The 14,080-nt window shown below is 46.5% G+C and overlaps 1 protein-coding gene across 1 annotated transcript in view; it reads right to left on the bottom strand.

The window, feature by feature from the left end:
* The window catches only part of rsph9 (radial spoke head component 9), a 55,043-nt gene extending 42,771 nt beyond the window's left edge, over nucleotides 1–12,272 (bottom strand). The window contains exon 1 of the mRNA XM_085997955.1: nucleotides 11,970–12,272. Within this exon, the coding sequence (XP_085854081.1) occupies nucleotides 11,970–12,196 (227 nt within the window). The 5' untranslated portion in view covers nucleotides 12,197–12,272. The remainder of the gene's footprint in view (nucleotides 1–11,969) is intronic.
* Between the last annotated feature and the right edge of the window lie 1,808 nt (nucleotides 12,273–14,080).

Raw genomic sequence — 14,080 nt, 5'->3', positions numbered from 1 at the left:
TATTTTGTTTCGTAGCAGTTTCTTACAACTGAGTGGCTTGCTAGGCCATTTCACAGGGCAGTTAAGAGTCAACCACTTTGCTGTGGGTCTGGAGTCACATATAGGCCAGACCAGGTAAGGACGGCAGATTTCCTTCCCTACAGGACATTAGTAAACCAGATGGGTTTTTACGACAATCCGATAGTTTCATGTTTACCATTACTGATACTAGCTTTTATTACAGATTTATTTAATTAATTGAACTTAAATTCCCCAGCTGCCGTGGTGGGATTTGAACTCACGTCTCTGGATCATTGGTCCAGGCCTGCTGGATTACTAGCCCAGTGACATTACCACTACGCTACCTTTCCCATCTTAAAGGAGAAAAGAGAGGTAGAGAGACGGAGAGGTTTGAGGAGGGCATTCCAGAGCTTAGGGCTCCGAAGAAGTAAGAAGTGAGCAACTGTGTTTTAATGATTAATTTTATGTTGAAGCGTTAGCACAGGAGTATGTTTTGACATTACAAGGAGAATCATATAAAGTTTATAATTACTGTCAAATTTTGTTTGATAATCACTCCTGACTTGGGATGGTTTACTACGTTAAAGGCGCTATACAATGCAAGTTGTCATTGTAGTTTGGATCAGGCGCTGTTTAATGTTCAATAAATATATCTGTTGGTGTATAATTTCCATACAGTCTTTAGAGTGCAGGGGGGTGAATTCATCTTAGGCTGCAGTACAAAATAGGTGATAGCGAATCGGCCGCACGCTTCACACTACGCCTGGTTTTCTTTTTCATTTAAAAAGATAATTGGGCAGGGTGTAACCAGGCTGCTGATTCGCTATTGTCCATTCTGCGCTACCGTCCAAGGCCAATTTCACCCCCATATTCTCAGTTTTCTAGTCGCGTTCACGTGGGGACATGTGACATATTCCAGCAAGTTGGAACCCAATGACAAAAGTTCTATGTCCGACCCCTGGATCTTGCTAAATTGACCTAGATAATGGGCAGGTAAAGGCACACTCTGGCTTGTGGGAGTGGCCAGTGATACTGAACCCGGTGAGAATATCGAGGGTAAAAACTCAAAGTATAACAGATATATAACAGATTTGTTAGCAAAAGTAAAGCCCATGGGATTAAAGGGACCGTGGCAGTGTGCATACAAAATTGGCTAAGGGTCAGATCTCAGATTTAAAATTAACAATTGACTCAGCATCAACTGCCATTTGCGGCAGTGAGTTCCAAACTTCTACCACCCTGTGTGGGTAGAAGTGTTTCCTAACTTCACTCCTGAAAGGCCTGGCTCTAATTTTTAGCCCATGTCCCCTAGTCCTAGGTTCCCCTAAGGGTCAGAAAGCAGAGAGTAGTGGTGAACGGTTGTTGTTCAGGCTGGAGGGAAGCGTTCAGTGGTGTTCCCCAGTGGTTGGTAATAGGACCACTCCTCTTATTGATATACAGGGAACTCTTTTGTATCCGGCACCGACGGGACCGGCGTGGTGCCGGTTTATCAAAAAGTCCGGATTACAGAGAGGTATAGTTAAAAGGTACGAGAGCTCCGTACACAGCAACAAATCCAGGCTTCCCTGTTGCTTAGCAACATGTGCAGGAACCCCGGCCACAGACCAAGCGTCCCTGTTGCTTAGCAACATGTGCAGGAACCCCGATTGCACAGCCACAGATCGAGGAACGGCCACTAATATGAAGTAAAACTTACCTGAACCTATTCCTGAATTTTGCCGGTTAACCAAGATTTCCGGTTATTTAGGTGCCGGTAAATCGAGAGTTTCCTGTATATTAATGACCTGGACTTGGGTATACAGGGAATAATTCCAAAGTTTGCAGATGATACAAAACTCGAAAATGTAGTAAACAGTGAGGAGGACAGTAACAGATTTCAGGAGGACAGAGACAGACTGGAGAAATGGGCCGACACATGGCAGATGAAATTTAACGCAGAGAAGTGTGAAGAGATTCATTTTGGTAGGAAGAATGAAGAGGCAATATAAACTAAATGGTACAATTTTAAAGGGGGTGCAGGGACAGAGAAACCTGGGGGTGTATTTACACAAATCCTTGAAGATGGCAGGACAAGTTGAGAAGGCTGTTAAAAAAGCATATGGGATCCTTGGCTTTATTAATAAAAGAATAGAGTATAAAAAGCAAGGAAGGTATGCTAAACTTTTATTTAAAAAACTGTTTAGGTCTCAGATAGAGTTCTGTGTTCAGTTCTGGGCACCATACTTTAGGAAGGATGTCAAGGCCTTGGAGAGGGTACAGAAGAGATTTACTATTATATTCGCTGGAATTTAGAAGATTAAGGGGCGATTTGATCAGTTTTCAAGATATTGAGGGGAACGGTTAGCAGATTGGGTAGATAGAGAGAAACTATTTCAGCTGGTTGGGGAATCTAAGACTAGGGGACATGGGCTAAAAATTAGAACCAGACCTCATTGGAGTTTAGAAGAATGAGAGGTGATCTTATTGAAACATAAGATGCTGAGGGGGCTCGACAAGCTAGATGCAAGGAGGATGTTTCCCCTCGTGGGGGAATCTAGAACTAGGGGCATAGTTTCAGAATAAGGGGTCGCCCATTTAAAACGGAGATGAGGAGGAATTTCTTCTCTCAGAGGGTCGTGAATCTGTGGAATTCTCTGCCCCAGAGAGCTGTGGAGGCGGAGTCAGTGAATATATTTTAGGTGGAGATAGACAGATTTTTGAACGATAAGGGAGTCAATGGTTATAGGGAGCGGGCAGGGAAGTGGAGTTGTGGCCAAGATCAGATCAGCCATGATCTTACTGAATGGCGGAACAGGCACGAGGAGCCAACTGGCCTACTCCTGCTCCTATTTCTTATGTTCTTATGATAGATTTTTGTATACTACGGGAATCAAGGGATATGGGGATCGTGCGGAAAGGTGGAGTTGAGGTAGAAGATCAAACATGATCTTATTGAATGGCGGGGCAGGCTCGAAGGGCTGAATGGCCTACTCCTGCTCCTAATTCTTATGTTCTTATGGAACCAAGGGTCTAGCGAGAATGAGGAACTTAAAGAAATTAGTATTAGTAAAGAAATAGAACTGGAGAAACTAAAAGCCGACAAATCCCCTGGACCTGATGGCCTACACCCTAGGGTTTTAAAAGGGGTGGATACCGAGATAGTGAATGCTTTGGTTGTGATCTTCCAGAATTCCCTAGATTCTAAAACGGTCACTGTGGATTGGAAGGTAGCAAATGTAACCCCGCTATTCAAGAAAGGAGGGAGAGAGAAAACAGGGAACTATAGGCCAGTTAGCCTGACATCAGTAGTGGGGAAAATGCTAGAATCTATTATTAGGGACGTGATAACAGGGCACTTAGAAAATCATAATATGATTAGGCAGAGTCAAGGCGAATTTATGAAAGGGAAATCGTGTTTGACAAATCTGTTAAGAGTTTTTTGAGGTTGTAACTAGCAGGGTAGATAAGGGGGAACCACTGGGTGTAGTGTATTTGGACTTTCAAAAAGCATTCGATAAGGTGCCACACAAGAGGTTATTACACAAAATTAGGGCTCCTGGGATTGGGGGTAATATATTAGCATAGATTGGTTAACAGACAGAAAACAGAGTAGGAATAAACGGGTCATTTTCATGTTGGCAGGCTGTAACTGGTGGGGTACCGCAAGGATCAGTGCTTGGGACTCAGCTATTCACAATCTATTCGAATGACTTTGATGAGGGGACTGAGTGTAACGTATCCAAGCTTGCTGATGATACACGGTTAGGTGGGAAAGTAATTTGTGAGGAGGACGCAAAGAGGCTGCAAAGGCATATAGACAGGTTAAGTGATTGGGCAAGGACGTGGCAGATGGAATATAATGTGGAGAAGTGTGAAGTTATCCACTTTGCTAGGAAAAATAGAGCAGCAGAATATTTTTTAAATGGTGAGAGACTGGGATTCAGAGACCTGGGTGTCCTTGCACACAAATCACTGAAAGTTAACATGCAGGTACAGCAAGTAATTAGGAAAGCAAATGGTATGTTAGCCTTTATTACAAAGGGATTAGAGTATAAGAGTAAATAGGTCTTAATACAATTATACAGATGACAGATGCTGCCTGACCTGCTGAGTATTTCCAGCATTTTCTATTTTTATTTCAGATCTCCAGCATCCGCAGTATTTTGCTCTTGTACAATTATATAGGGCCCTGGTGAGACCACACCTGGAGTATTGTGTACAGTTTTGGTCTTCTTACCTAAGGAAGGATATACTTGCCTTCGAGGGAGTGCAACATAGGTTTACTAGACCGATTCCTGGGATGGGGGGATTGTCCTATGAGGAGAGATTGAGTAGACTAGGCCTATATTCTCTAGAGTTTAGAAGAATGAGAGGTGATTTAATTGGAACATAAAATTCTTAAAGGGCTTGACAGGGTAGATGCTGGGCGGATGTTTCCCCTGGCTGGGGAGTCTAGAACCAGGGGTCACAGTCTCTGAATAAGAGGTCAGCCATTTCAGATTGAGCTGAGGAGAAATTTCTTCACTCAGAGGGTGGTGAATCTTTGGAAATCTCTACCCCAGAGGGCTGTGGAGGCTCAGTCATTGAGTATATTCAAGACAGAGATCGATAGATTTTTTGGATACGAAGGGATTCAAGGGATATGGGGATAGTGTGGGAAGGTGGCGTTGAGGTAGATCATCAGCCATGATCTTATTGAATGGCGGAGCAGGCTCGAAGGGCCGAATGGCCTATTCATGCTCCTATTTCTTATGTTCTCAGTTTCATATTATTGTAAAAGAGATAATTTCACGCAGGTTTATATTGTAATGTTTGTAATGTTATATATTTATATTAGATTGCTATATTATATTTGAAATATTTATGTAGTATTGAAATATTTTCTTAATATATATATTTATATATTAACATTTATATTATTGCAATTATATTATTATTCTTTGCCCCTCTTCTATTGTCAGTCCCTCACTTTCCTGTAAAAGGTAGCTGCCCCACATGTGGTCCATCGCCACACCTTCTGAGGCTATTATTATATTATATATGGAGTGACTATTGAGACTGTGCAATTCAGGGGTTCAGGATAGTGGTTAGAGTTAGGGTCGGCGGGAATCTCGAGCGGCAGAGCGGGGCTATAAAAGGCCCCAGAGACCAGGTAAGGCCTCACAGTGTCGGCGGGAATCTCGAGCGGCAGAGCGGGGCTATAAAAGGCCCCAGAGACCAGGTAAGGCCTCACAGTGTCGGCGGGAATCTCGAGCGGCAGAGCGGGGCTATAAAAGGCCCCAGAGGCCAGGTAAGGCCTCACAGTGTCGGCGGGAATCTCGAGCGGCAGAGCGGGGCTATAAAAGGCCCCAGAGACCAGGTAAGGCCTCACAGTGTCGGCGGGAATCTCGAGCGGCAGAGTGGGGCTATAAAAGGCCCCAGAGACCAGGTAAGGCCTCACAGCATCGGCGGGAATCTCGAGCGGCAGAGCGGGGCTATAAAAGGCCCCAGAGCCCAGGTAAGGCCTCACAGTGTCGGCGGGAATCTCGAGCGGCAGAGCGGGGCTATAAAAGGCCCCAGAGCCCAGGTAAGGCCTCACAGTGTCGGCGGGAATCTCGAGCGGCAGAGCGGGGCTATAAAAGGCCCCAGAGCCCAGGTAAGGCCTCACAGTGTCGGCGGGAATCTCGAGCGGCAGAGCGGGGCTATAAAAGGCCCCAGAGCCCAGGTAAGGCCTCACAGTGTCGGCGGGAATCTCGAGCGGCAGAGCGGGGCTATAAAAGGCCCCAGAGATCAGGTAAGGCCTCACAGTGTCGGCGGGAATCTCGAGCAGCAGAGCGGGGCTATAAAAGGCCCCAGAGACCAGGTAAGGCCTCACAGTGGCGGCGGGAATCTCGAGCGGCAGAGCGGGGCTATAAAAGGCCCCAGAGACCAGGTAAGGCCTCACAGTGGCGGCGGGAATCTCGAGCGGCAGAGCGGGGCTATAAAAGGCCCCAGAGACCAGGTAAGGCCTCACAGTGGCGGCGGGAATCTCGAGCGGCAGAGCGGGGCTATAAAAGGCCCCAGAGACCAGGTAGGTGTACCAGTCGCCGAACTCGGAACTCGGAGGGAAGGAGAGAGGTAAAAAGTAATCCAAGTGTGACGTCACCAGAAAGCGGGTAAGTGATTGGTTGGTAAGTATTTCTCCCTTTTTAAGCTTAAATCTCTTTGGTTTATAGTTTCTAAGGTGTGATATTCACCATCTAGAATCGGGGCAGAGGGTATTTAAGAATAATAATAAAATTAATTAATTACATAGAATGGGAGATCAGGTGATGTGTTACTGCTGCAATATGTGGGAGCTGGTGGACACCATTGATGCTCACGGTGATCACATTTGCAGTAAGTGTTGGCTGCTCGAGGAACTCCGGCTCCGTGTTGAAGAGCTGGAGTCCGAGCTTCAAACACTGAGACACATCAGGGAGGGGGAGAGTTACCTGGACTCTGTGTATCACGAGGTTATTCACACCAATTAGAGTAATTAATTCAGATGTAGTCCGTGACCAGGGTCAGGATGGTGTGACTAGAAGTGAGGCAGGTACAGGGATCCAAGAGGTAGTGTTGCAGGAGCCGCAGTCCTTGCACTTGTCCAACAGGTGCGAGGCTCTTACTCCCTGTGAGGATGGGAACAGGGACTGCAGGGAGGATGAGCAACCTGGCCACAGCACCGTGGAGCAGGGGGCCATTCAAGTGGGGGGAGTAAATAGAAATGTTGCAGTGGTAGGGGATAGTATCGTTAGGGGGATAGATAGAATTCTTTGCAGCCAAGAGCGAGAGTCCCGAAGGCTGTGTTGCCTGCCAGGGTTAAGGACATCTCCTCTGGACTGGAGAGAAACTTGGAGTGGGAGGGGGAGGATCCAGTTGTCGTGGTCCATGTTGGTACCAACGACATAGATAGGACAAGGAAGGAGGTTCTGCTGAGGGAGTTTGAGCAGCTAGGGGTCAAATTAAAAAGCAGAACCACAAGGGTAATAATCTCTGGATTATTACCTGAGCCACGAGCGAATTTGGCTAGGACAAATAAAATTAGAGAGTTAAATGCGTGGCTCAAAGACTGGTGTGGGAGAAATGGGTTTTGCTTCCTGGGACACTGGCACCAGTACTTGGGCAGGAGGGAGCTGTTCCGTTGGGACGGGCTTCACTTGGCCAGTGCTGGGACTAGAGTCCTGGCGGATCATATAACTAGGGCTGTAGAGAGGGCTTTAAACTAACTAGTGGGGGGGAGGTTCCTAGAGAGCAAATAATAAAAATGACAACAGAGAAGGTCATAGACTTAGGTAGCAGTGGGGAAATTAAAAACCAGAGCGTGTCAGGAAGGGGCAGAAGGTATGGAGTAAAAGGTAAAGTAATAAAAAGGGCAAAAGCAGGAACTAAGTGTCACAAAACATCTTTGAAAGTTCTCTATCTGAATGCACGTAGCATTCGTAACAAAATAGACGAGTTAATGGCACAAATAACTACATATGGGTATGATCTTGTGGCCATTACAGAAACATGGCTGCAGGGTGACAATGCCTGGGAATTAAACATACCAGGTTATTTAACGATCAGGAAGGACAGGCAGGAAGGAAGGGGAGGTGGGGTGGCTATGTTAATAAAGGAAGGAATCACTGTAATACAGAGAAATGATATTGGGTCAAAAGATCAGGATAATGAAACAGTTTGGGTGGAGGTAAGGAATAATAAGGGGAAAAAAACACTAGTGGGTGTAGTCTATAGGCCTCCGAACAGTGGCAACTCTGTTGGACGGAGTATCAATCAGGAAATAGTTGAGGCTTGTAATAAGGGAGCAACGATAATTATGGGGGATTTTAACTATCATATTAATTGGACAAATCAAATTGGGCAGGGCTGCCTTGAGGATGAGTTCATTGAGGCCTAGAAATTCACTAGCCTTAGCGCCGCTTTTGAGGCGCTAGAGGGACTAGCGCCAGAGTTATGGCCATTTGAAAAATTGAGTGGGGCCCTAAAGCGGCGTTGCACCGGTAGCGCTGCGCCGGCACCGATGACGTCATCGGTGTGCGCAGCGTCCCGGTTGCCGTGGTAACCCGCCCGAACTCCGAAATTGAGTTGCGGCCGCCTCGCCCGTGGCAGCCGCAAGCAACGTTCTGTAAAAGGTGCCTTGCTGAAGTTAGCGCCGGCGCATTAAGGTCGCGTGGCGGCCGGCCGCTTCCCCGGCGGCCGCCTGCCCGCACCTCCCTCCCCGGACTCCTCCAAGACCCCCCCGCGGCACAGATGCGTGTGGGCCGCGAGCCCGGCACTTCTCCGAGGTGCCGGGCTCATTTTTATTCAGCCGTCAACGGCCAGCGGTCGGGTGCAGGCAGCTCCTCCTTAACGGAAGGAGGAGGCCTGCACTTCCCCAGCCTGCCGCACCGCATCGGGCGCCGCAGCGCCGGAACAGCGCCGCAATGGGGCAGGTAGCGCCCATTGGGAGGCGCTGAAACCCTCCAGTAGCGCCGGCAGCCGTTTGGGCACGGCGCTACTGAATTTTTGGCGCGCGCAGGGGGACTTAGCGCCGGCACTAACTTCCGGCGCTAAAGCCCTGGCTGCGCCAAAACCCAATTTCTAGGCCTGAGTGGATTAGCGATGGGTTTCTTGAGCAGTATGTAACTGAACCGACCAGGGGGCAAGCAACCTTAGATTTGGTCCTGTGTAACGAGACCAGATTAATTAAAAATGTCCTAGTAAAGGATCCCCTTGGAATGAGTGACCATAACATGGTTGAATTCCATATTCAATTAGAGGGTGAGAAGGTTGGATCTCAAACAAGCGTGCTAAGCTTGAATAAAGGAGTCTATGAAGGTATGAGAGCGGAATTGAGTAGAGTGGATTGGGAAAATAGATTAAAGGGTAAGACGATACATGATCAGTGGTGTACATTTAAGGAGTTAGTTTACAACTTCCAAAAAAAATATATTCCACTGAGAAGAAAAGGGTGTAAAAGAAAAGACAGCCATCCGTGGCTAAGTAAAGAAATTAAGGATAGTATTCGACTAAAAACAAGGGCATATAAGGTAGCCAAATCTAGTGGGAGGATAGAGGATTGGGAAAACTTTAAAAGACAGCAAAAAATAACAAAAAGATTGATTAAGAAAGGGAAGATAGATTATGAAAGTCAATTAGCAAAAAATATAAAAACAGATAGTAAGAGTTTTTATAGTTATATCAAAAGAAAAAGGGTGGCTAAAGTAAATGTTGGTCCCTTAGAGGATGAGACCGGGAAATTAATGGTGGGAAATATGGAGATGGCAAAAACACTGAATGAATATTTTATATCAGTCTTTACAGTAGAAGACACTAAGAATATCCCAACACTGGACAAACAGGGGGCTAAAGGGGGGGAGGAGCTAAACACGATCAAAATGACTAAGGAAGTGGTACTCGGTAAAATAATGGGACTCAAGGCGGATAAATCACCTGGACCTGATGGCTTACATCCTAGGGTCTTGAGGGAAGTGGCGGTAGGGATTGTGGATGCATTGGTAATAATTTTCCAAAACTCCCTGGACTCAGCAAAGGTCCCGGCAGACTGGAAAACTGCTAATGTAACGCCCTTACTTAAAAAGGGAAGCAGACAGAAGGCTGGAAACTATAGACCGGTTAGCCTAACATCTGTGGTCGGTAAAATATTGGAGTCCATTATTAAGGAGACAGTAACAGGACATTTGGATAATCATAATTTAATAGGACAAAGTCAGCATGGTTTTATGAAGGGGAAGTCATGTTTGACAAATTTGCTGGAGTTCTTTGAGGAAGTAACGTATAGGGTGGATAAAGGGGAACCAGTGGACGTAGTGTATTTAGACTTCCAAAAGGCATTTGACAAGGTGCCACACAAAAGATTATTGCTTAAGATAAAAAATCACGGGATTGGGGGTAATATTCTGGCATGGATAGAGGATTGGCTATCTAACAGAAGGCAGAGAGTTGGGATAAATGGTTCATTCTCAGACTGGCAATCAGTAACTAGTGGTGTTCCGCAGGGGTCAGTGCTGGGTCCCCAACTCTTTACAATCTATATTAACGATTTGGAGGAGGGGACCGAGTGTAACATATCAAAGTTTGCAGATGATACTAAGATGGGAGGGAAAGTAGTGAGTGAGGAGGACATAAAAAACCTGCAAGGGGACATAGACAGGCTAAGTAAGTGGGCAGAGATTTGGCAGATGGAATACAATACTGGAAAGTGTGAGGTTATGCACTTTGGCAGGAAAAATCGTAGAGCAAGTTATTATCTTAATGGCAAGAAACTGGAAAGTACTGAAGTACAAAGGGATCTGGGGGTCCTGGTGCACGAAACTCAAAAGGTTAGTATGCAGGTGCAGCAAGTGATTAAGAAGGCCAATGGAATGTTGGCTTTCATTGCTAGGGGGATAGAATATAAAAATAGGGAGGTATTGCTTCAGTTGTGGAAGGTATTGGTGAGACCGCACCTGGAATACTGTGTACAGTTTTGGTGTCCATACTTAAGAAAGGACATACTTGCTCTCGAGTCAGTACAAAGAAGGTTCATTCGGTTAATCCCGGGGATGAGGGGATGGACATATGAGGAGAGGTTGAGTAGATTGGGACTCTACTCATTGGAGTTCAGAAGAATGCGAGGCGATCTTATTGAAACATATAAGATTGTGAAGGGGTTGGATCGGGTGGATGCGGGGAAGATGTTCCCGATGATGGGTGAAACTAGAACTAGGGGGCATAGTCTTAGAATAAGGGGCTGCTCTTTCAAAACTGAGATGAGGAGGAACTACTTCACTCAGAGGGTGGTAGGTCCATGGAATATGCTGCCCCAAAAAGCTGTAGAAGCTACATCATTACATAAATTTAAAACAGAAATAGACAGTTTCCTAGAAGTAAAGGGAATTAAGGGTTATGGGGAGTGGGCAGGAATTTGGATATGAGTCTAGGTTCGGATCGGTCATGGCCCTGTGGGTAGCGGAGCGGGCCCAGGGGCCGTGTAGCCTGATCCTGCTCCTATTTCGTGTGTCTAATTCTGTTAGATTCAGGAGATGGTTCTGTGATAGTGGATTGGCGGTTAGGATCAGATCAGCCATGATCTTATTGAATGGCGGAGCAGGCTCGAGGGGCCGATTGGCCTACTCCTGCTCCTATTTCTTCTGTTCTTATGGAGGTTTAGGGTTAGTGATATGGGCTTAGAGTTAGTGGTTAGGGTTTAGGATTCATGGTTAGGGGTTAGAGGTGAGTGGTTAGGGGTTAGTGGGGAGTAGTTAGGGTTTAGTGTTAGTGTTTAAGGTTAGTGTTAGTGTTTAAGGTTAGTGGTTAGAGTTAGTAGTTTGGGCTTATAGCTAAGGTTTAGAGTTAGTGGTTAGCGTTTAGAGTTAGTAGTTAGGTTTTAGGGTTAGTGGTTAGAGTTTTTAGTTAGTAGTTAGGGTTTTTAGTTAGTATTTAGGATTTAGGATTAGTGGTTAGGGTTTAGAGTTAGTAGTTAGGGTTTAGGGTTAGTAGTTAGGGTTTAGGATCAGTAGTTAGAGTTTAGGTTACTGGTTAGGGTTAAGGGTTACTGGTTAGGGTTTAGGGTTAGTGGTTAGGATTTAGGGTTAGTGGTTAGGATTTAGGGTTAGTGGTTAGGGTTGGGTTTAAGGTTAGTGGTTGGGGTTTAGAGTTAGTAGTTAGGGTTTAGGGTTAGTAGTTAGGATTTAGAGTTAGTAGTTAGGGTTTAGAGTTAGTAGTTAGGGATTAGGATTAGTAGTTAGGGTTACTGGTTAGGGTTTGGGGTTAGTGGTTAGGGTTTAGGGTTACTGGTTAGGGTTTAGGGTTAGTGGTTAGGATTTAGGGTTAGTGGTTAGGGTTGGGTTAAAGGTTAGTGGTTGGGGTTTAGAGTTCGTAGTTAGGGTTTAGGTTTAGGGTTAGTGGTTAGGATTTAGGTTTAGGGTTAGTGGTTAGGGTTTAGGGTTGGGTTTAAGGTTAGTGGTTAGGATTTAGGGTTAGGGTTTAGGGGTTAGAAACCTCCTAACCTGTACAGGGTCTTCCTGCCCCGCAGCTCGTCCAGCTCGACGCCCTGCAAGATGAAGTAGTCGGCGCTCAGGCCCATGATCTTGCCCCAGAAATAGACCCGGCTGAACTTGTAGTTATTCTTGACGATCTCCAGCGAGATCTGCAGCGCGGTCCTCTGCTCGCGGGTCAGCACCAGGCCGCTGCTCGTCACGTAGTCCAGGTAGAGGTGCAGGCAGTCAGCCTGCATGGCTGCGGGCTACAGGCTGTGAGAGACGCCCGGGCCCGGTTGCCGGGGCAACCCTTTCCCCCCCTCCGGCCTCCTGAGCGTCGCTTCCCTAGTTACTATTGCTAGGCGACGTGAGGAGAAGGAGCCGATTGGTCGCACCGCAGCCCCTCCCCCTCCCCTTCTCTCAGCTCCCCAGCAACACCTGACACTCACCCTCTCTTCCATTGCCAATGCAACCCATTTCAAACAGTATATATTTCTATATATATTATGTACTGTTATAAATAATTGCCAACCAGTGGCTCAGTGGGCAGCTCGCTCGCCTCTGAGTCAGAGGTTCAAGTCCTATTCCAAAGATTGAGCGCACAATCTAGGCTGACACTCCAGTGCAGTGCTGAGGGAGCGCTACACTGTCAGAGGTGCCGCCTTTTGGATGAGACATTAAACCGAGGATCCCGTCTGCCCACTCAGGTGGACGTAAAAGAACCCGCGGCACTATTTCGAAGAAGAGTCCTAGCCAATATTTATCCCTCAATCAGCATCACTAAAAAACAGATGCTCTGGTCATTATCACATTGCTGTTTGTGGGAGCTTGCTGTGCGCCAATTGGTTGCCGCATATCTTACATTACAATAGTGCCTACATTTCAAAAAGTACTTTGTTGGCTGTAAAGCGCTTTGGGACGTCCAGTGGTCGTGAAAGGCGCGATAGAAAAGCAAGCCTTTCTTTTGCTTCCATTGCTGGAAATCTGAAACTTACTGTCAAGAACAAGATGCTGGATGTCATGGATTAGCTCAGTTGGCTGAATTTCTGTAGCTAAAACAACAACAGGTAGGTTTTAAGGAGCATCTTAAAAGAGGAGAGAGAGGCGGAGAGGTTTAGGGAGGGAATTCCAGAGCTTAGACAGCTGAAGGCATGACCGACAATGGTGGCGCGAATAAAATTGGAGATGCTTAGGAGGCCAAAATTGAAGGAGTGCAGATATCTCCAAGGGTTGTGGGGCTGGGCAGAGGTAGGTGGCATAGTGGTTAGCACTGTTGCCTCACAACGCCAGGGACCCGGGTTCAAATCTGGCCTCGGGTGACTGTCTGTGTGGAGTTTGCACATTCTCCCCGTGTTTGCGTGGGTTTCCTCCGGGTGCTCCGGTTTCCTCTCACAGTCCAAAGATGTGCGGGTTAGGTTGATTGGCCATGATAAAAATTGGCCCTTAGTGTTAGGGGGGATTAAATACGTGGGGTTACAGGGTTACGGGGATAGGGCTTGGGTGGGATGGCTGTCGGTGTAGGGACCGGGTGCTAGGGTTTGGATGATCAGCCATGATCTCGTTGAATGGCGGAGCAGGCTCGAAGGGCCGAATGGCCTACTCCTGCTCCTATCTTCTATGTTTCTATGAACAATGTTCCCTTTAAGCTGCGCGGCCGCACATCGCTCAAGAGCTCCCGCGCAGCGCAGTATTTTGAATGGGCTGCAAGGGGCCGCACACCCAAAAAAATTAAAGCGAACATTGGTCATGAAAGGCGTTATATAAATGCAAGGCTTTCTTTAGTTTCTTTCAAACATTACTAATGAATTAGCCATTCTTTGCAGAAGCTAACACCTTTTAGCTTTTGCTCAAAACGTGTTTTAAAATCGATCAAGGTATGATTATATGGTACAAAGGAATGATCACACTGTTGTAATGTGTTTGAATCAATCCAATAAAAACAAAAAAACTCTCGCCTCTGAGTCACAGGGTCCTGAATTCAAGCTCCACTCCAGAGACTTGAGCACAAAATCTAGGCTGACACACCAGTGCAGTACTGAGGGAGCGCTGCACTGTTGGTAGGTGCCATTTTTGTGTTGAGACGTTAAGCCGAGACCGCCATCTGCCCTCTCAGGTGGACTTAAAAGATCCAATGGCACTAT

Source organism: Somniosus microcephalus, chromosome 9 (genome assembly GCF_052327205.1).
Source record: "Somniosus microcephalus isolate GS21.2 chromosome 9, FLI_Smic_1.0, whole genome shotgun sequence".
NCBI classification, from domain to species: domain Eukaryota; kingdom Metazoa; phylum Chordata; class Chondrichthyes; order Squaliformes; family Somniosidae; genus Somniosus; species Somniosus microcephalus.
The sequence above is the reverse complement of the archived record's forward strand: the minus strand, read 5'-3'. Positions and strand labels throughout refer to the sequence as shown.